Source organism: Lynx rufus, unplaced genomic scaffold (genome assembly GCF_022079265.1).
Source record: "Lynx rufus isolate CCGP_SWC_20201006 ecotype Redwood Valley unplaced genomic scaffold, mLynRuf1.p SCAF_28, whole genome shotgun sequence".
Classification (NCBI taxonomy): Eukaryota; Metazoa; Chordata; class Mammalia; order Carnivora; family Felidae; genus Lynx; species Lynx rufus.
In genome coordinates this window covers 10,142,363-10,165,013 of record NW_025814843.1, presented here as the reverse complement: position 1 = coordinate 10,165,013, position 22,651 = coordinate 10,142,363, and the positions used below count along the sequence as shown (strand labels likewise).

The 22,651-nt window shown below is 54.9% G+C and overlaps 1 protein-coding gene across 1 annotated transcript; it reads left to right on the top strand.

Moving 5' to 3' along the window:
• Positions 1-10,045: 10,045 nt before the first annotated feature.
• GUCY2D (guanylate cyclase 2D, retinal) lies at positions 10,046-22,651 on the top strand. Its single transcript, XM_047090035.1, has 18 exons — positions 10,046-10,751; positions 10,847-11,151; positions 13,864-14,215; positions 14,562-14,646; positions 14,928-15,030; positions 15,446-15,547; positions 17,321-17,401; positions 18,460-18,666; positions 18,750-18,906; positions 19,383-19,532; positions 20,138-20,286; positions 20,829-20,992; positions 21,096-21,288; positions 21,504-21,678; positions 21,937-22,035; positions 22,163-22,257; positions 22,384-22,469; positions 22,558-22,651. Exons 1-18 carry the CDS (start codon positions 10,046-10,048, stop codon positions 22,649-22,651), a joined length of 3,303 nt encoding a protein of 1,100 aa, XP_046945991.1.

Genomic DNA, 22,651 nt, shown 5'->3' with positions numbered 1-22,651 from the left:
GGGTATTTAGCTGAAGAAAATGAAATCGCTATCTTGAAGAGTTCTCTGCACCTCCGTGTTCATTGCAGGGTGATTTACAATAGCCCGGATGAATGGATCAAAATTCGATACACACACACGCACACCCTGAAATATTACGTAGCTATAAAACAGAATGCAATCTTGTCATTTGTGACAACATAGATGGACCTGGAGGGAATTATGCTAAGTGACATAAATCAGACAGAGGAAGGCAAACACTGCATGATCTTGCTTACTTGTGGAATCTGAAAAAACCCAAAGTTATAGGGGCTCCTGGGTGGCTCAGTCAGTTAAGAGTCCAAATTCGGCTCAGGTTATGATCTTGCAGTTCGTGAGTTCGAGCCTCGCGTCGGGCTCCGTGCTGACAGCTTGGAGCCCGGAGCCTGCTTGGGATTCTGTGTCTCCCTCTCTCTCTGCCCCTCCCCCACTCACACTCTGTGTCTCTCAAACATAAATAAACATTTAAAAAAACACACAAAGATGCAGATACAGAGAACAGGTTGGTTGTTGCTGGGGACGAGTGTGGGGGAAGGACAAAGGGGGTGAATATGAGCAAAGGGTTCAATCTTCCCATTATAAGATAAATCAGTCCCAGGGATGTAAAGCAGACTGGTCACTACAGTTAACAATTCCGTGCTGTGTATTTGCAAGTTGCTAAGGAGTAGATCTTAAAGTTTCTCACCATAAGAAAAAACATTTTTGAAGTTTATTTAAAAAAAAAATTTAGGGGCGCCTGGGTGGCACAGTCGGTTAAGCGTCCGACTTCAGCCAGGTCACGATCTCGCGGTCTGTGAGTTCGAGCCCCGCGTCAGGCTCTGGGCTGATAGCTCCGAGCCTGGAGCCTGTTTCTGATTCTGTGTCTCCCTCTCTCTCTGCCCCTCCCCTGTTCATGCTCTGTCTCTCTCTGTCCCAAAAATAAATAAAAAACGTTGAAAAAAAAATTTAGTAGTTTCTACACCCAACGTGGGGCTTGAACTCACGACCCCGAGATTGAGTCACATGCTCTTTGGACTGAGTCAACCAGGCGCCCCAGGAAAAGAAATGTTTACATTCTGTGTGGTGACGGACGTCACAGTATCACTGACTGTGATAAGCATTTCAAAAGTGTACACGTACAAGACCATTATGCTTTACACCTAAAAGGAATACAACGTGAGATGTCAACTACATCTCAGTTACAACACACACACACACACACACACACACACACACACACAAGCCAAACCAAACTAATACAGTGAAAGAAGAAAGTGGTTGCCCTGTGGCAGGAACTGGGACAGGACTGGCTGCAAATGGTCACCAGAGAACCTTCTGAGGTGACGAAAATGTCCCGTATCTTGGAATCTGAAACAGGTTCCAGGCTCCGAGCTGTCAGCGCCGGGTCGGACGTGGGGCTCGAACCCACAGACCGTGAGATCACGACCTGAGCCGAATCCAGACGCTTCACCGACGGAGCCCCCCAGGCGCCCCTCGACAGCTGTGGTTGAAAAGAAAAACCACAGGGGCGCCTGGGGGGCTCAATGGGTTAAGCGTCCGACTCTGGACTTCTGCTCGGGTCACCACCTTCCCTACAGCGTGGTGGCCTCGGGACAACCAGACTGCTTACGCGGTGGCTCTTACGGCCTCACCTGAGCACCACCTCGGCCATAATCACAAGCCCGCCCAGAGCCGGAGGAAGGCAGATGGCACCTCTACCGGAAGAGCGCCTAAGTCACCCTGTGGGGCCCGAGGGTGCTGGTGCCTGCCACAGCAGCTCACAGCCCGCCCCCAGGCCAGCACATCCCCTTCCCCCTACAGACACCCCTTTCACAGACGGCACCAATCCAGCCTCTAGGGTTTTACCATTGAAATCAGGTCTGGACGCTGGATTCCATGGGGTGCCCTTCACCCATTTCCTGAAGCTCTGGGTGAGGGTGGGGGCGGCAGGGGAGTGTGGGGGGGAGGGGGGGCGCTGGTCCCTGTACCTGTCCTGGATTTCAAAAGAGATCACCCCAGCCCCGTGGGGGAGGACAAGGGTTCCCGTTGGACTCTAGCTTCGGGACATTCTTCCGGCACCCCCTGAACACTTCTGCAAGTATTAAAAGCCGCGGGGAAACCCGGCTGAATGAGAAATATCCAGAATCTGCCAGCCCAAGGTGCGGTCTGGCCTTTTCCCTGTGGCCCTCAGTGGACTGGCTCTACTGCCTGGGGAATTGGGGAATTGGGGGTTCCTTCTTCGGTCCCCTGGAACAGCACGGATTGGAACTTCACGAGCCCACTTAATATGCGGATCCCCCCCCCATAAATACAGCACAGTACTATAAATATTTTCTCTTTCTTATGGTTTTCTTTCTTTTTTAATTTTTATTAATTTTTTTAAGTTTATTTATTTTGAGAGAGACAGCATGAGTGGAAGAGGGGCAGAAGGAGAGAGAGAGAGAGAGAGAGAGAGAGAGAATCCCAAGCAGGCTCCTCACGGCCAGCACGGAGCCCCACGTGGGCCTCGAACTCGTGAAACCGTGAGATCATGACCTGAGCTGAAACCAAGAGCCATCGGATGCTTCACCGACTGAGCCACCCCAGCTCCCCAAGCTGCATCCCTGCTACTCCTTGGCTCATGACCCCTTCCTCTGTCTTCAAAGACAACAGAATAGCATATTCCCAGTTGTCACATTGCTTCCTCGTATGGTACGTACATATTGTGTAATATGTTATATTCTATATATTGTGTATAATTGGATTCTTATAAGGACACCTGTGACGGCATTTAGGACCACCTGGATCATCTCTTATCCCAAGGTCATTCCCTTTGAATGTTTTATGTACATTCAAACAGAGGAACGCTACTTAAGGAAATGAGGTAAATCTATATCCAAGAACATGGGAAAATGCCCAAGGTATATCATAAAGAGAAAAATAGAAATTAGCAGCGGCGCCTGGGTGGCTCAGTCGGTTGAGTGTCCGACTTTGGCTCGGGTCATGGTCTCACAGTTTGTGAGTTCGAGCCCCGCATCGGGCTCTGTGCTGACAGCCGGGAGCCTGCTTCGGATTCTGTGTCCCCCTCTCTCTCCGCCCCACCCCTGCTCACACACTGTCTCTCTCTCTCTCTCAAAAATAAATAAAGATTTAAAAAAATTAAAAAAAAAGAAATTAACAGCAACAACCAGTCAGAAGATATAACGGGAAACTACAAGAGCAATTGAAAGACAAATACCTTCCAGAAAACTTAATAAGAAACGCATCGAATCTATTTAAAGAGGAGTTTAAAACTTTTCACAAAGGGACTCTCGAACAAATCGGCCTATATGCCATATTCTTGCCTCGAGAGATTGAACATTATAAAATAGAAATCTTCCATAAATCCATTTTTAAATTTGATACAATAACAGTGAAAGTCGTCATGCTTTGGAATAAAATCCTAGACGAATTGATTGTAAAGGTTATATTCAAAAATTAATGCGTAGGAATAGCCAGGAAATTTCTGGAAAAGAAAAGCAATGAGACAGGGGAAGGGGGTGGAGAGTAGCTCTATTACTTATTTTGAAATATTATTTCAGTAATGAAAACAGTATGTTACTGGTTCATATTAGACAGACTGACCAATGGAAGTGGAGAGAAAGTCCAGAAATCAATGCAGATAGATTCAGGAATGTCCTTTATGACGAATATGGGGGAGAATTAAATTACTCAGGAAATAAGAACGAGACAGTTGGAGCCAGCAGAAGAAAATCATGCTAGATCCGTAACTGATGGCAGACAAATTCCAAGGGGTCAAAGATTTAAACATCAAAAGTGAAATATAAGTCCTTGAAGGAAACAGTGGGAGAATTTGTTTATAACCTTGGCCTGGCCAAGGCTTGTTAAATAATGACCCGAAATAAAAAAAAAATTTTTTTAAATCTTAAAAGACACACGTAAAAACGTGCCTGTCGAAAACACACCCGTGTTTAAAGCAAACAAAACACACCCACACACATGGGTAAAATAGTTTTACATGTTTTTCATGCTTATTTATTTTGAGAGAGAGAGAGAGAAAGGGAGAGAGAGAATCCCAAGCAGGCTCTGCGTTGGTATCACAGAGCCCGACATAGGGCTCGATCTCACAAATCGTGAGATCACAACCTGAGCCGACGCCAAGAGTTGGTTGCTTAAGCAACTGAGCCACCCAGGCGCCCCAACACACTCTGGAAAATACTTTCGCAGATCATATCACAAATGTGTAATTCTCCTAACATTTAAAAAGCTCTAAAAAAAAAAAAACTGTAAGAAAGATACCAATAACCCAATAGAAAAGTGGTAAATACACCGACAATTCTCAGAATATGATATACAAATGGCTTATAAACACGCAGGCGGGGCAATTTATTGGAGCAGAGCTAGTCATAGGCAAACAGGTAACTGGTCAACCAGATGATGTGGCCTCCGTTCAGTGGAATACCATGTAACTGTAACCATCTCTTATGAAACAAGACAGGAAAAGACCTCCAAGATCTGTCATCAAAATCAAAGAGCAAAGTATAGACCCGTGTTACCTTTTATGTCAAAGGGAACCGTAAGAAAATATGTCTTATTGGCTTGTGTACCTCGAAGGATCCCCGGAGGATAAATAACAATCTAACGGTGACTGCCTATTCAAAGGGGCAAACTAAGAGGGCACAGGGAGGGGGACTTTTCACAGTATTCTTTTTTTAATTTATTTTATTTTTAATCCTATAAAATGTTAAATGTGTTACCTTCTTATGCAACAAATACAAAATAAAATATTTTTGAGGAGAGAATTGAGAATTACATAAAATGATATATTTTCTTTCTTTTTTCTAACGTTTATTTATTTTTGAGAGAGAGAGAGAGAGAGAGAGAGAGCAGCAGAGGGGCAGAGAGAGAGAGGGCGACACAGAATCCGAAGCAGGCTCCAGGCTCTGAGGTGTCAGCACAGAGCCTGACTCAGGGCTCAACCCCATGAATGGTGAGATCATGACCTGAGCTGATGTCAGATGCTTAACTGACTTAGCCACCCGGGTGCCCCTCTCAAAGATTTTTTTTTAAGTTTTATTTATTTAAGTAATCTATATGCCCAAAGTAGGATTTGAACCCACAACCTCAAGATCAAGAGTCACACGCTCTTCTGATTGGGCCACCCAGGAGTCCCCAAAAATGGTGATTTAAAGTTCATTTTCTAATTGCATAGGGAAACACGATCTATTTCCATGTTCTCTCATCACTATTCTTTATGACAAACTGCAGTGTAAGCCTGGCTTTTGCCTTCTATTTTAGATTCAACGTCCTTTTCTAACTCAACTTGAATTGTTTTTTAAGAATCAGACTCCCCCAGGACTTGCCTGCTACTCTCAGATTCAAGACAAATTGGATAAAAAGTCCTTTCGCCTCATTTAAACTTTAAGGAAACATGGTTTTCCTCGTCTACTGCTGTAGCAATTCCACAAACAGAAACTTCTCATTCCTTCTGTCAAGTCCAAATTTCATGACTTCATGGGGGGTGGGTGAGGGACTAAAAATCCCAGAAGAGGGACATTTTCCCTTCTCTAAACAAGGAGAGAAACCAAGACCTTCCAGAGGGGGAGCTCCACCTGTGGCTGAGGTTATTTATAGGACTTGGATTTAAATTTAATTCTGCCCTCTGGTAACTCCAGTGGCACCTGCTACTTTAAGAGCTGGCCCCACCCTCTACGTAAGAGAGCTGTTTAGCTCCAGTGCGTACAGATCAAATGCAAGTTTAGCAGGCAAGACACGAGAAACACAAACAAGTTCTGCAATGGGTCCCTGGAAGAGGGGGGCCAGTGTGGTGGCTGGAGTCAGGCTGTGTCACCTGGGCACGAGGACCAGGATGGATTTAAACTATTCTGCCCCTAGAATATAAAATGGGGCGGCCGCTCCGAAAAACATTGCACATATGGTCCAGCCATTCCTCTTCTAGGTACAGACTCAAAAGAATTGAATGCAGGGACTTAAATGGGTATTTGAACAGCCACGTTCACAATAGCCTAAAGGTAGAAGCAAGACAAGAGTCCATGGACAGATAAATGACTAAGCACAATGTGGAATATGCACACAGTGGGATATTATTCAGCCTTTAAAAAGTAGGCAATTGTGACACCTGCTCCAATACGGATATACCTTGAGCACATTACTCTGCGTGAAATAAGCAAGACATAAAAGGACAGATACTATACGATCCCACTTCTACGAGGTACGTAGAGTGGTCAAAGTCATAGAGACTTTGAACGGTGGTTGCCGGGGCTGGGAGGAGGGGAGATGGGGAGTTATTGTTTACTGGGTATGGTGGTTCAGTTTGGGATGATGGAAAGTTTTAGGGATGGATAGTGGTGACAGTGAATATATTTCATGCTGTTGGATTGCACACGTAAAAATAGCTAAAATAGTAAATTTTATATTATGCACCTTTTGCCACAATAAAAAAAAAGTTTAAAAAAAGTTGGACAGTTAACCGACTGAGCCACCCAGGCACCCCTCAAAATGTTTTTTTTTAATTTTTTAATGTTTATTTATTTTTGAGAGAGAGAGAGACAGAGTGTGAGTGGGGAGGGGCAGAGAGACAGGGAGACACAGAATCCGAAGCAGGCTCCAGGCTCTGAGCTGTTAGCACAGAGCCCGACGCAGGGCTTGAACCCACAAACCATGAGATCATGACCTGAGCTGAAGTCAGACGCTTAACCGACTGAGCCACCCAGGCGCCCCTCAAAATGTCTTATTTAAAACTTATTTAAGGGGCTCCTGGGTGGCTCAGTCGGGTAAGCATCAGACTCCTGATTTCGTCTCAGGTCGTGATTTCACAGTTTGTGAGCTTGAGCCCCGCCAGAGTGAAGCTCTGCTCAGATAGCATGGAGCCTGCTTGGGATTCTCTCCCTCTCTCTCTCTCTCTTTCTCTCTCTCTGCCCCTCCACTGCTCTCTCTCGTTCTCTCTCTCAAAATAAATAAATAAACTTAAAAAAATAAGTAACACTTATTTAAAATCCCTGAATATAGTGATTAAGTGTTCACCTCCGTGAGGTCTTAAAACTCTTCATTCGCATTGTATCCCTAGAGCCTAAAACAGTGCCTGTCACAGTGGAAATTCATGAGTGTTTTTTGAATGAATGAATGATTCCTTATTCAAGTTGCTCATGCACAAATAAATGTTTTTCCAAGGTCGTTCCTGCAAGTGGGGTTGCTTTGACTCTGCTAAGTGTTGCAAAAACAGTCCACCAATTTACATCTTCGTCACCAATATGAAGGGATTGCATCTTCTATTTCTACCAACATTTGCTATTCTCACACCTTATTTTTTGCCATCTGATAGATATTAAGGGTATTTCACTGTTTTATTGTGTACTTCCTTGAATATTAGTGAGGTTAAACATTTTTCCTTAGGCTTTTCTCATGACTTGCCTGTTCATATCATTTGCCCATTTTTGTAGTGGGTTGTTTATCTCTTTCATATCATGTATGTTTGGGTACTCATCCTTTGTTAATGTTTTGCAACTATCTTCCTGTCTTTGGCTTATGTTTTCTCTTTGTTATATGCTTTTCTGACCAGAAATTTTTAAATTTTAAAATATTTTTAATCAAGTGTGTGGTTTTTGTTTGGTTGTGTTTTTTTGCTCTCTTTTGTTTTTTAGTAATCACTACACCCAACATGGGGCTTGAACTCATGATCATGAGATTGAGAGTTGCATGCTCCTCTAACTGAGCCAGCTGGGCGCCCCCAGAAATTTTAAATTTAATGTTTTCAAATGTGTCAGTCTTTCCCTTTATGGTTTGTACTTTATGCATCTTGTTTGAGAAATCCTTTCCTACTTTGAATTGATATAGATATTCTCTCTTCATCCACACGTTTTTTGTTAACTGTATATTTGGAAATAATTTTAAACTTACAAAACGCTGAAAAGATAAAAAAGGTACGAAGAACACTCCTATACCCCTTATCTAGTTCACCTCATTTTAACATTTTACCCATTCGTTTATTATTTGATATATATAATATAAACAACGTAGCAAATGTAATACATGTGATGTATAGTATATACATAGTATTTCTTAACTATTTGAAGGTAAGTTACATACATTATGGTGCTTCACAGCTAAATGCTTTAGTGTGTATTTCCTATGAGTAGGGAGTCTCCTACATAACTATAGCACGGTTATCAACTTTATAAATTTACATTCATAAAATAACTTTATCAAGTCTCCCATTCATATCCCAATTTTGTCAGCGGACATATTTGATGTTGATGTTCCCTATGGCATTTTTATAACCCCATAAGCCATTTAACCCTATAAACCCTATAACCTTATAGCAGTTTTTTTTTTTAATTTTTTTTTCAACGTTTATTTATTTTTGGGACAGAGAGAGACAGAGCATGAACGGGGGAGGGTCAGAGAGAGAGGGAGGCACAGAATCGGAAATAGGCTCCAGGCTCTGAGCCATCAGCCCAGAGCCTGACGCGGGGCTCGAACTCACGGACTGCGAGATCGTGACCTGGCTGAAGTCGGACGCTTAACCGACTGCGCCACCCAGGCGCCCCCCTTATAGCAGTTTTAAAAACCCTATAGTGTAGGGTCCAAGCTAGGAGAAGGTATTGCATTTAATCGTCATGTCTTTTTTGCTTCCTTTAATCTGGAACAGTTCCTCAACTTTTCTTTATTTGTCTTTTAGAATACTGATGTTTTTGAAGAATACAGTCCCATCCCTGCCCCCCCACCCCCTTTTTAGTAAAATGTTCCTCACTTTGTGTCTATCTGATGTTAGCTCGTGATTAGATTAGGCTTGATGAGAGCACTTTCAGCCGGACCTCTGCACAGCTGCAGTGATGTGCGATTTTGCATCCGCAATATTACGAAGATTGTGTCTTTCTCAGCGTATCACGTCTGGAGGCTGAATTTGTCTTAATTACCTTTGTCATCCAGACGTTATATTCTTTATCACAGGTAATTTTCACAACAACCTTCAGAGAGATTAAGCAACTTTCCCAAGTTTACCAAGCCAGGAAGGAGGAATTTGAACCCAGGTCTGCCCAAGCCCAGAGGTCTTTGCATTATTTCCTGGGGTTCTGCCTTCCCATAGGCCAAAGGGACGGGTTTCTAGGCACAGAGAAGTGGAAATCGGAGAATCGAGGGTGGGCAGATGAGAGAAAAGGGTATCAGACTGGTTCGGGTTTGGGCTCCGGGGTTCAGACTTTGCCAGCCAAGGGATGGGGCTTGGCCTTGGCTGCCGAAAGTGGTAACAGGTGATTGGAGGGAATGAGACAGAGAACTCCCACCCTGAAACTGGTCACCCATAGGTGTCCAGGGGCACAACTCATCGCTTCCCAGGCTGAGAAGAGTAATGTGGCAGCAGCTTGAAAAGGCGAACCTGCAGGTGCTTTTGTTGGGGGTGGGGGGGGTAGAGGGGAGGGGAGGGGGGCTGTTGAGAGGCATGGAGGAGAATCTGCTGGCGGCCTGGAAGCCAGGACAGCCTCCTCTGTAGGGAGCCCCATCCTCCACCAACTCCTCCCTGCCTGATTAAGGGACCTTAATCAGCTTGAGGAGATTAAGGACTCTGGACAGCTGTTCCCACACCCCCGCCCCGGCCGGGCTGGCAAAGGAGACCTGTGGGAGGGCGCCAGAAGGGGGATCTGCCCCGTGACCCCTCACCCCGGGCCTGGGCCCGAGCCCCGGACTTTCCGGTGAGTGGCTAAGGCCCCTCCGCAGGCACGGATTCGGGTCCCTTCTGCCCCAGAGGAATCCAAGGAGGGCGTGGGCATGTCTCCGCTGACCCCAGACGGCTCCGATGAGGGAGGAGGGGCGGGCAAGAGGGGAACAGGAAGCAGGAGAAACGGGGTGTGGGGGGTGCGGCCATGCCCTTGACTCCCGTAGAGTCGTCCAAGCCAGAGGAGGGGGCTGTGGAAGTGGGGACATGCCCCGGGGTTAGTTGGGCTTTGAGAAGCTGGAGGTTGCGGACAGAACCCTGAGAGAGTTGTGCCCCCCCCCACCGCCCCCCCCCCCCCGGCCGCTCATCCGGCCCTGCTTATGCTCCCAGAAGCCGGCAATGACGGCGTGCGCCCTCCCCGCGGGTGGGTGTCCGGACCCCCGGCGCCGCGCCCCCGCGCGGCGGGTTCCATCCCCGCCCGGCGTCCCCCGGGCCCTGCCGCTGCTTCTGCTGCTCCTGCCGCCCTCCGCCCGGCCCGCCGTCTTCACAGTGGGGGTGCTGGGCCCCTGGGCCTGCGACCCCATCTTCGCGCGCGCCCGCCCGGACCTGGCCGCCCGCCTGGCCGCCGCCCGCCTGAACCACGACCCTGCCATGGCAGGGTCCCCCCGCTTCGAGGTCGCGCTGCTGCCCGAGCCGTGCCGGACGCCGGGCTCCCTGGGGGCGGTGTCGTCCGCGCTGGGCCGCGTCTCGGGCCTCGTGGGCCCGGTGAACCCCGCGGCCTGCCGGCCGGCCGAGCTCCTGGCCCAGGAGGCGGGGGTCACGCTGGTGCCCTGGGGCTGCCCCGGGACGCGGGCGGCGGGCACGACGGCCCCCGCGGTGACGCCCGCGGCGGACGCCCTCTACGCTCTCCTCCGCGCCTTCCGCTGGGCGCGCGTGGCCCTGGTCACCGCGCCCCAGGACCTGTGGGTGGAGGCGGGACGCGCCCTGTCGGCCGCGCTCAGGGCGCGGGGTCTGCCCGTTGCCCTGGTGACCACCATGGAGCCGTCGGACGTGTCCGGGGCCCGGGAGGCCCTGAGGAGGGTCCAGGACGGGCCCAGAGTCAGAGGTAGGCTCCGCCGCGGGGTGCGGGGTGCGGGGAGGGAGGGGCGCGGCGGCGCGGGCAGCGGGGCGCAGCAGTGAGCCCGGGGTCTCGGTCCCCAGCCGTGATCATGGTGATGCACTCGGTGCTGCTGGGCGGCCAGGAGCAGCGCTGCCTGCTGGAGGCCGCCGAAGAGCTGGGCCTGGCCGACGGCTCCCTGGTCTTCCTGCCCTTTGACACGCTCCACTACGCCCTGTCACCGGGCCCCGAGGCCTTGGCCGCCCTGGCCAACAGCTCCCGGCTTCGCAGGGCCCACGATGCGGTGCTCACCCTCACGCGGCACTGTCCCCCCGGGGGCAGCGTGATGGACAGCCTGCGCAGGGCCCAGGAGCGCCAGGAGCTGCCCTCTGACCTGGATCTGCTGCAGGTAGAGGCACCTGGGAGGAGGGAAGAGGGGAGGGGGGGAGAGGGGAGAGGGGAGAAGGGCATGGAGTCAACGGGAGACGGGAAGACGGAGGCAGTGGGGAGAGACTGAGAGAGCAAGCTCTACCTGTTCTGACGTTTCCTGGGTAAACAGAGGCGCTGGGCTTGCTTGGGGCATCTTGGTGTATTGGGATTGCTTCCAGAGTGTAGGCCAGGGGACCCCCTCCCCCCCAAGCCCAGCTCCAAGCAGGAAACCCTAGTGAAAGCCACACTGTGATGTCTTGCGGTCAGCTTCAAAGTGAACCCGCTTCCAACACCACTGGGACAGGCAGTCTATAATACACTGCTGCTGTGTGTGTGTGTGTGTGTGTGTGTGTGTTTAAATTTTTAAATGTTTATTTATGTTGGAGAAAGAGACAGAGTGTGAGCGGGGGAGGGGCAGAGAGCGAGGGAGACACAGAATCTGAAGCAGGCTCCGGGCTCCCAGCTGTCAGCACAGAGTTTGGGACTCGAACTCCCAAACCGCGAGATCATGACCTGAGCCGAAGTCGAAGTCGGGTGTTCAACCGACGGAGCCCCCCAGGCGCCCCTGCGCTGCTGGTGTTCTTAAGAGAACGGGAAAGGAGGACAAAGGCAGATGCAACCTCCACGCCCAGTTTAGAGGTGTTTCCTCTGGGGCTTCGTCAGGTGGTCGTAACTTTTGGAGAGCCTTGACAAGTCTTGAGAGAAGCAGAAAGGACCCTAGGTGGGGCCAGGGGCTTCCATAATTATTTAGATCCACGGCTTACTGCCAACAACCCCAATACCCAGGATTCCCTGAGAATCCAGAATCCTGGGTCACACCATCTAACTCGAGACCGGTCACAAAAAGGGGAGGGGCCGGGGGCACCTGGTGCCTCAGTCGGTTAAGCTTCCACTTTGGCTCAGGTCATGGTCTCCCGGTCCATGAGTTCGAGCTCCACGTGGGAGCCTGCTTCGGATTCTGTGTCTCCTTCTCTCTCTCTCTCTCAAAAATAAATAAGCATTAAAAAAATTTTTTAAAGGGGGAGGGAGCTGGAAACCACTAAGATAGGTGGGAATTTAGATGGCAGTGGGCAGTAAACTAACCACCACAAAGACCTTCCTCAAAGGGTTGCACTTGAGAGAGGGCCGTGAATCAAGGGGGTGGGGGTTGGAATATTCCCCACCAACGCCCCTAGTCTCCTCCAAGAGGACCTGGGGTAGCCAGTGGGAGAAAGGATGGGAATAGTGAGCGAGAAGAGGAGAGCGAGGCGGTTGGGACAGTGGTGAGACTGGATGGGGGGCAGGTGGAGGAAGTGGTGACAAAAACCATCTTCAGCTCTCTGTAACTAGCACAGGTGAGACCCCGGGAGTTACCTTCGATTCCTCTTACCTCCCCCCTCCCACGCTAACCCTAACCCACCCACCGACCCCCCCACCCACCCACCCATCCAGACATCACGTCCTGTCAGTTTTACTTTTTAAAAGTCACTTGAATCCATCCTCGTTCTCTATTCTCACCGTCATTGCCCCGGTTCAGGCCGCAGCACCTCCGATCCAAAGCCTGAAACAAAATCTCCCCAAAAGGTCTCTGCTTCAATGCTCACCTGCCCCGGCCTTTCTCCACCCAACAATCAGTTCAAGCTTCAGACACCTGACAAATCTGACTGTGTCACACCCCTGTCCCGAGCCTCCCAGGGGCTTCCCTCGCCCTGGATAGATGACGGTCTCTTCAAAGGGCTTATCACGTCTCTCATGCCTTCCCCTGTCTTCCATCGTCCTTGAACTTCAGCCAGACGGAGCTACTCTGGTCTCCCTAAATGTGCCCGTGTCTCTTGCCTCTGTGCTGCTGGGTGCGCTCTTCCCTCTCCCCTGTCCCTCCCCTCCCCTCCCCCCAGATAACTGACTCACCCCCTCAAGGATGGTCACTTCTTCCGGAAGCCTTCTCCTCCTCCCTCAGCCTGGGTTGGGACCCTCCTTTCCTCCCTCTGCAGCTCCCTAATCACCCCTACCGTCACATGGCACTACCCTAACATCCCTGTCTCCCCAACTAGAAGAAAGGTTCCTTGGGACAGGGACTCTATCTCGTCAATATCTCAGTGTCACCTATTGCTTTACACACGCCTGGCACTGTGAGAGATGGGAACTGGGAAAAATAAGCTTGATCGCCTTGGGGAAAGAAAAGAAGGAAAAATAGAAATATAGAAGCCAACCAAAAGATAGGAAAGGAGGCTTTTAGGTAAATGAGAAATAATCATATTAAAAATACGAGCAAGGCAACCAACAGGAAGGGGAAGAGAGGAGCTGCAGGTGATGGAGAATAGGAATAACCAAGGTTGAGAAGAGCCTAAGAACCCCCGAAAAGAGGGAAGGTCAATGGGGAGGAGGGGAGAGAAGAGAGCCAATAGGGAGAGAGGAGGAGAGAGCCAATGGGGAGAGAGGAAGAGAGAGCCAATGGGGAGAGGGGAAGAGAGAGCCAATGGGGAGAGGGGAAGGGAGAGCCATTGGGGAGAGGGGAGGAGAGAGCCAATGGGGAGAGAGGAAGGGAGAGCCAATGGGGAGAGGGGAGGAGAGAGCGCTGAGCTGAGGGATCGGGGAAGCACCAACGAGGTGTGAAGGGTCTGTGCACGAGGGGCCTGAGCACTGGAGAGAAGCAGTGCAAGGCTAGGTGGGCCAGCGGTGACCCCAACCCTGAGCCCCTACTGCCCTCCCCCAGGTGTCCCCACTCTTCGGCACCATCTACGACGCGGTCTTCCTGCTGGCGGGGGGCGTGGCGCGAGCGCGGGCGGCCGCAGGGGGCGGCTGGGTGTCCGGAGCAGCGGTGGCCCGCCACATCCAGGACGCCCAGGTCCCCGGCTTCTGCGGGGCCCTGGGAGGAGCCGAGGAGCCCCCGTTTGTGCTGCTGGACACGGACGCGGCGGGGGACCAGCTGTTCGCCACATACGTGCTGGACCCCACCCGGGGCTCCCTCCGCTCCGCTGGGACCCCGGTGCATTTCCCTAGAGGGGGAGGAGGACCCGGGCCTGACCCCTCGTGTTGGTTCGAGCCAGACATCATCTGCAACGGAGGTGAGGGCGAGCACCCCAGCCCCCACTGGGACAGTCACCGTGGAGCCTCCACTAAGTGGTGAAAGAGAGTGAACTCTCGTCCTGGAACTCCTTCCAGGTCCTTCCTCAGACCCCTGGCTTGTGCGGAACCTGTCTCTTGCCAAGCCCCCAAAGCCCTCTTGGAACCTTCCTAGCATTCCCAGATGCTCCCTTTTGCAGAACCCACGACCTTTCCCTAGATCTCGTTCTGGGCTCCCATCCACCTTTCCTAAGGCCTCCAGGATTTGACATGACTCCATCCCCCCATAGAGAGGGTGCCTCCCCCTGGCCGCGGTCCTCAGAGTCCCCCCTCTCACTGCCTCTCCAGGAGTGGAGCCCGGCCTCGTCTTTATCGGCTTCCTCCTGGTGGTTGGGATGGGGCTGACAGGGGCCTTCCTGGCCCATTATGTGAGGTGAGTATGGGAGTGGGGTAGGTAAGGGATGAGCCTGCCTGTCCTGCCACAGAAATGCGTCTGTGCAGCAAAGACAGCAGGCTGGGCCCACTCAAGAGTAGGGAAAAAAAAAAAAAAAAAAAAGGAAGATGGGGAACATGGGGTTGCCCTCAAGGGGGTGGCAGACCAGGGGCTGTCTGGTTTGGGGATGACTGCTCTCCCCTGAGCCAACATTATCCCTTGCCGGCCTCCTGTCCTGGACCTTGGTCCCTTTTGCGCAGATGACGTCCTTTCCCTACCAGGCATCGTCTAATTCACATCCAGATGGTCTCTGGCCCCAACAAGATCATCCTGACTCTGGACGATATCACTTTCCTCCACCCGCAAGGGGGCAGCTCTCGAAAGGTGGGAGAGGCAGGGAGGCAGGGGCTATCTGGCAGGGAGCCAGCTCCCCAAGTGTCCTCCACTGTATATCTGTTCCCCTGCCTGGGCCAGCCCTCACCCCAGCCCCGAGGAAGGCCTGGTTTCTGCCCTGGCTCCCTCTCAGGTCTGAGCTCTGGGGACCAGCACCCTTAATGTGCAGTGAGAGGACCAGCCCTGTCCCGGCTGCTCTCCTGGGACAGCGAGAAGCTCCAAACAAACCCGCTGGTTTGTTTTGTAAACTGTAAACCGCAGCGCAATTGGGAAGCATAATGTCAGTATCGTCTTCCCCTAATTAAGATTTCTTCCGTCTGTAATCCCTGGAACTCAGCCTGACCTCAACCCAGGACTCTGACCCCACAGTATATTCTGATCCCTTGCGTTGACCTCTACCCTCCAGGTGGTCCAGGGGAGCCGATCGAGTCTGGGTGCACACAGCGTGTCAGACGTTCGCAGTGTCCCCAGCCAGCCCGCGGACAGCGCCAACGTTGGCCTCTACGAGGTGAGCCTTACCCCGTCCAGGCCGAGCTCTATTCCTGGAGTTGCGTCATATCCCGCGGGCTCCAGAAAATGGTGATAGGAGCCCAGAATGGGCTCTAGGAAGAGGTCACGGGTTCCCCAAAGGGAGCGTCCGAGAATCCTTCCTGCCCCAGGATTTTTCCCTTAGCCTTTATCCAGATGAGGGCTCCTCAAAGGCCAATCACGGTGGCTCCGAGGCCGGAGGCCTGCCTGGTGGGGGGTGTTCCGGCACCAGCATGCAGCCGGGTGTGGCCACTGAAGCCATCCCCCTCCCCGTTGGGAGCCCCTGGCCCTGCCCCCTCCGTTGATCCAAGACTTCAGGCTACTGAAGGGCGTGGGCCTCCCTGGAAAGGTTGGGGCATCTGGGATGCGGCATCGTGGTCACAAAAAGGACATTTCCAGGACACGGGTTGTTCAGGATGGGGAGGTCCCAGACGGGGCTATCCTGACTCAGAACAGACAGACCCGCGTCCTGGTCCTACCCAGCGTTTCCACCCAATTCAGATCAGACTCAGGAACCGTGAGCTTACAGGGGATGGAAGGAGAAAGTCACGGAAGGGCATTAGGACCTTCACTATGGGTCAGCAAATCTGAATGCTGTAGGATGTTTGGGAATCACGACAGACCCAGAAAGAGCTGAGGGAGCTCAGCTAATCAAGAGCGGGGTGGAGGCTTGGAGCTTCCAGATGTCAGGTCCCACAGAGCATGCAGAGGGTCCCAATATGTCACCTACAGGCCACCGCGGCCACTTGTCACTGGGGGAAGTTGTTGTTAATCATTTGAATGGGCCTACCCTGTGCCTTGAAGAGCGTTTAGTGTCTCTTGTCCCACCCACAAAACACATCTCCCAGTTTGGGGGACAATTAAAAATGTCCCCTATGTATTTCCAAAGGCTCGTTAGGAGTCGACACCAAACCACCAGAATCTCCTGCCAGTGCGGCCAAACCCCTCACCCACGCACGAGGCCGGCTACAGAGATTGCAGGGTCTAAGGCAGAATGACACCGAAGGGCTCCCTGTTGGTTCAGGACGGTGGAGCGGACGGCTGAACCGAGCACAGGCCCTCGTGAGCATGGGGCCCGATGGGACCGCGTTCCCATGGACCAGCCCTACCCACAGCTGAGGACAGTGAGGCTCCGAGCCTGGAGGGGAACTGCCTGTGCGTCACAGTCAGTCTATCATAAAAGCCTGATCTCCCCAGACTCCTGACTCCCAGCACAGTGCTCTCTCAGGGCAACAGATGGTGAGGAGGGCTGTGGCCTCAGTGACATTTGTGGTGCTAACGGCTTGCTTACTAAGGCTGTGGGTGGGTGCGTCTGCGTTGGTGAGGACAGCCACGCGAGGGTGGCCCCCATCCCCCCCAGCTGTGAAGTGGACTGACGGATGTCAAACGCTTTGCTTCTGAACCTCTGCGTCACAGGCAGGATGTGTCCTGAGGCAGTAGGCCAGTGGAAACGTGGGGGCTCTGCGACTTTTCACCTCACGGGCTTTTAAGAAACTGAGTTCACTGCTCCCATCTCTGGGGCGCCTGGGTGGCTCAGTCAGCGTCCACCTCTTGAGTTCAGTTCAGGTCACGATCCCAGGGTTGTGGGATCGAGCCCCACATTTGGCTCCTTGCTGAACGTGGAACCTGCTTAAGATTCTCTCTCTCCCTCTGGCCCTCTCCCTGGCTTGTGCGCATGCGCTCTCTCTCTCTCTCTCTCTCTCTCTCTCTCTCTCAAAACAACAACAAAAAACTACTCCCATCTCTGCTCCAGGGAGACTGGGTTTGGCTGAAGAAATTCCCAGGGGATCAGCACATAGCTATCCGCCCAGCAACCAGGACAGCCTTCTCCAAGGTGAGCGTTGAGCCCGTGGTGGGGTGTGGGGTGTGGGGTGGCCGTCATTTCCTTCCCTCTTGGCCTTCTCTTTGCAGCTGGGGACAGAGATAGACCCGAATCTAGGAGAGACCAACAGGTCTCAGTGGAAGTGCCCTCTCCCAAAGCAGGTGTCCCGTTATGCTCTCCCATTTTTTTCTTAATGTTTATTTATTTTTGAGAGAGAGCGCATGGAGGGGGGTGCAGAGAGAGAGGGAGAAAATTCCACACAGGCTCCATCAGTGTAGAGCCCCATGTGGGGCTCGATCCCACGAACCCATGAGATCACGACCTGAGCCAAAACCGAGAGTCAGATAATGCCTACTGGGCGAAGCGGAAAGCTGGCAAGGAGGCGGTGGCCTGGCTTATTCTGATCGTCCCACCTCGAGGCCCCCCCTTACATCGTGCAGCTTCCGCCTGGCCTCCTCTGACGCCTCCACAGAAGCTCTAGTTCACAGCTGCAGAATGACTTCGGGTCCCCAGATTAAGTCACCATTTAACCTCAGGCATCTAGGATGAAGGGAAGCCCCTCATTGGACCAAAGGAAAGTTGGAAGGGCAGTAGTCACCCGCTGGCCCCCATTTCCCAGCATGCTCGGATTGTGAGGGCGCCTGTCCTGTGGCATGTGCTCCGCTAGGACCACAGTGTGACTGCTCAGTCCCTTCCTCCCTGCCTCGGGGATGTTGGGAGTCTCAGACATGAGCAAAGCAGGCCTGGGCCGTGGCCCGCACGGCCGTGTGTGGCCTCGGGGAGAACCTGCCTGGCTCCTGGTTACCAGTGCAAGGTAGTCTCTTCCCGTATGACTTTAAGCTAAACCATACTCGGCATCTCAACGGTGACCTTTGACCCACGTGTCTGTTCCGGAGAGAGAACTTACCCTTTGAGGAAAGCGCCCCCCACCCCGTGCCCCCATAGACCTTTCCAGTCACCCCTCTCATCCCACCTTCCGAGCGTGGACGCCCCAAACCAGACCTGGATACCCCCACGGTATCCACGGTGCCTCCAGGGCAGAAAATGCCCGTTGGCTCTCTCCCTCTCAGCTCCAGGAGCTGCGGCACGAGAACGTGGTCCTCTACCTGGGGCTCTTCCTCGGCAGCGGAGCGGGTGGCACCATGGCCCCCGGGGAGCGCATGCTGGCCGTGGTCTCCGAGCACTGTACCCGGGGCTCCCTCCACGACCTCCTCGCCCAGAGAGACATAAAGCTGGACTGGATGTTCAAGTCCTCCCTCCTCCTGGACCTCATCAAGGTGGTGGGGGGTGCGGGGGTGGCAGGGAGGAGGGGGCAGGGGAGCCGCAGGGCTCAGGTCGCCTCGTATCCCACCCCTTCCAGGGAATGAGGTATCTGCACCACCGAGGCGTGGCCCACGGGCGCCTTAAGTCACGGAACTGCGTGGTGGACGGGAGGTTCGTGCTGAAAGTCACCGACCACGGTCAGGGGCGCCTGCTGGAAGCGCAGAGGGTGTTGCCGGAGCCTCCCAGCGCGGAGGGTAGGATCCCCCCCCCCCCCGCTGCCTCCCGCGCGGACGAGCATCCCCGGGACCCCCGTTATCTCAGGGGCCCCTCCCTCCATCCCTCCCTCCGCCTTCGCGTCCTCTCCGTCCCACGCCCACTGCACGTGGCCCCGGCCTCGGTAAAGGTCTCAGGTCTCCGGACCTCAGAGAGGAGAAGGGGACTGGACTGGGGAGGCGGGGGCTCGAGGGGGCGTGGCTTGTGCCCGAGGGGCGGGGTCCTCTGAGCCCCGCTTTGCATAAAGGGCGGGGCCTATTTGTGAGGACGGCGCTTTCTCGGAGACCCGCGTCGGGTTTCCGGTAGTTTCTCCGGGGGATAGCTGCGGGCAGCGGGGCCACACTCGGGCTGGGAGTTGGTGAGTGGGTGCGAGCCTGGGCTTTTTGGTTAGGGCGGGGGTCTGTCCCCAGCGTCCCCAGGCCCTCCCGCATGCCCACGCCCCCTCCCCCGACCCCAGACCAGCTGTGGACAGCCCCGGAGCTGCTTCGGGACCCGGCCCTGGAGCGCAGGGGAACGATGGCGGGTGACGTCTTCAGCCTGGGCATCATCATGCAGGAGGTCGTGTGTCGCAGCGCCCCCTACGCCATGCTGGAGCTGACCGCCGAGGGTACGCTCGCTCGCTCGCGTCGCGCTTCAAGCCTGCGGCCCGGCAGAGCCTCTCGCCAGACCCAGCCTCTCTGCCCTAAAGCCCGGAGCTGAGGCTTAATTATGTGGGCCTCCCTTATGTGGATCTCAGGGGTCAGGGCGGGGGAGAGCAAGCGTCAGGATGGGAGGGGGCGGCTCTTAGGCTCCCGGACATCAGTGGTTGTCTCCGTCCTCATCCTGGACCCAGCCTGCTCCTCCGGCTGAGGGAGCGGGCTCCCCTCTGGTTCTCAGGGACGGCAGGGAGGCAGCAGTGTCGGGGGAAGGGGGCGAAGGCAGTGGGATCTGGTTCAAATCCGTATGACTTACCATCCAGGAGTCAGCAAGCTACTGGGCCACCCCAACCCTCACTCTCAACTGCGACAAATGTTAGCTCTGCCTGTCGCCTCTAACTGCCCCCCGCGCCCCCCACCCTCCCACCCCCAGGGTTCAGGATCCTCCCGTTCCTTCCAGCAACGCCCTCCCCTCCCTCCCCGCGCTTCCCCACCTCCTTCCGGAAGCTCTGATCGCGGGCTTCAACAGTCAGGCCAGAGTCAGAGGTGGCCTCTGTTGGTCCCCTCTTGCCTCCAGAAGTGGTGGAGAGGGTCCGAAGTCCCCCTCCACTGTGCCGGCCCTCCGTGTCCGTGGACCAGGCGCCCACGGAGTGCATCCAGCTGATGAAACAGTGCTGGGCGGAGCAGCCGGACCTCCGGCCCTCCATGGACCGCACCTTCGAGCAGGTCAGCGGCTGGCATTGGGCAAGGGCTGGGCTGGCCGCTTGGCAGCAACCCCGGGAGGCTTCAGGAAGGCAGACTCGCGGGACCTCTGACCTCCAGGCCGTTTCCCAAGGGGCAGCCTGAGGACTGGGATTTAGGTGGGGACAGAGTTAGAACGGGGGCTGCGGGGCCCTTCGGAGCAGGAGATAGACCTCTGGGTGGGAGAAATATTTCACTCGATTCGAATAACATTTGAATCGCTTGGCCGGGTGTGGCCACAAGACCCTCGGCCTGGGAGTCCAAACCCCAGTGTCTTGTCAGTTACCAGCTGAGAGCAGCTGACCTCTGGGACACCCCCCCCCCATTTCCCATATGGCTCCTGGTGTGTGAAGGCACAGGGCCTGGCCTTGGGGGGGGGGGGGGGCTGATGCGTAAACGATGCGTGGGGTGGGATGCCTGGGGGTGGGCGCGGGGGGCCAGGCGTAAGAGGGCCCCACGCAGGGGTCATGGCAGCCCAGGTCCTCAACAGCCCCCGCACTCCCACCCCGGCTGCCTCCCCCTACCAGTTCAAAAGCATCAACAAGGGCCGGAAAACGAACATCATTGACTCCATGCTGAGGATGCTGGAACAGTACTCCAGCAACCTGGAGGACCTGATCCGGGAGCGCACGGAAGAGCTGGAGCTGGAGAAGCAGAAGACAGACCGGCTGCTGACGCAGATGCTGCCCCCGTGCGTGCCCACGGGGAGGGGTGCGAGGGGGAGGGCCCGCAGGCGGCCGGGGGCGCGACCTCCACCTAACGCCCGCCCCCCTCTCCCCGACGTCCCTACCTAGTTCTGTGGCCGAGGCTCTGAAGACGGGGACACCTGTGGAGCCCGAGTATTTTGAGGAGGTGACTCTGTACTTCAGCGACATCGTGGGCTTCACCACCATCTCGGCCATGAGTGAGCCCATCGAGGTGGTGGACCTGCTCAACGACCTCTACACGCTCTTTGACGCCATCATCGGCTCCCACGACGTCTACAAGGTGGGGTGTGCCGGAGCGGGAGGGGGGAGAGGGGGGAGCAACCCTCCTTCAGCTCCGCCCGCCCCCAGTTCAGCCCCACTGTCCCCGTCCCCATTTGGAAACCTCCCCAGGATCCCCGCGCTGCCCCCCCCCCAGCTTAGGCCGCCTGACAAAGGACAGTCGCTTGGTGGGAGAGGGGTGCTCAGTACCGAGACTTGCACCACCCTTTCCGTCAGGTGGAGACAATTGGGGACGCCTACATGGTGGCCTCGGGGCTGCCCCAGCGGAACGGGCAGCGGCACGCGGCGGAGATCGCCAACATGGCTCTGGACATCCTCAGTGCCGTGGGCTCCTTCCGAATGCGCCACATGCCCGAGGTGCCCGTGCGCATCCGCATCGGCCTGCACTCGGGTACCTCCCGGGCTCTGGTGGCCCCCTCCCTCCCCGTCTAGGGCCGGTTCCGCATTCCCTGGACATTCGTGGGGCGGGGGGGGGGGGGGGGGACGGGGGCAGTGGGATTTGCTGTGAAGCCGCCTCGGCAGGCACCCCGTCGTGATTGAGAGGCACCCTTGGGGAGCTGGTGGAGACGATGGGGCGCTAGAGAGTCCCCCGAGGTGCCAGGTGCCACCCAGCCGCCAGCGCGGCCACCCACCCTGCGCGTCTCCGCAGGCCCGTGCGTGGCGGGCGTGGTGGGCCTCACCATGCCGCGGTACTGCCTGTTTGGGGACACGGTCAACACCGCCTCGCGCATGGAGTCCACGGGGCTGCGTGAGTGGGGCGGGGCGGGGTCCGGGGGTGGGGGGCGATTCACGGAGCGAGGGGGAAGTGGCTCGGGGAGGGGGACGCGGGAGGGGAGTCCCGAAATCACCACGTCCCCTGTCCCCTGTCGCCCCAGCTTACCGCATCCACGTGAACATCAGCACCGTCCAGATTCTCCGCGCCCTGGACGAGGGCTTCCAGACGGAGGTGCGCGGCCGCACGGAGCTGAAGGTGAGACCGGGCCCCGCCCCCTCCTGGGCCGCAACCTCGGGGATCTTGGGTGCCACTTAGACCTCGAGATCCACCCGCCCTCGCCCCAGCCGCCTAACTCCCCACCCCCGCCCGGTGTCTCTCCAGGGCAAGGGCGCCGAAGACACGTACTGGCTGGTGGGAAGGCGCGGCTTCAACAAGCCCATCCCCAAACCGCCGGATCTGCAGCCGGGGTGAGGAACCAGCCTCCGGGCCCCTTCTCCCGGCCTGACCCCGCCCTCCGCCTGCCCCTCCCTGAGGCCGCCGCCCCCCTCCCCGCAGGGCCAGCAACCACGGCATCAGCCTGCAGGAGATCCCCCTGGAGCGGCGCCTGAAGCTGGAGAAGGCGAGGCCGGGCCAGTTCTCCGGGAAGTGA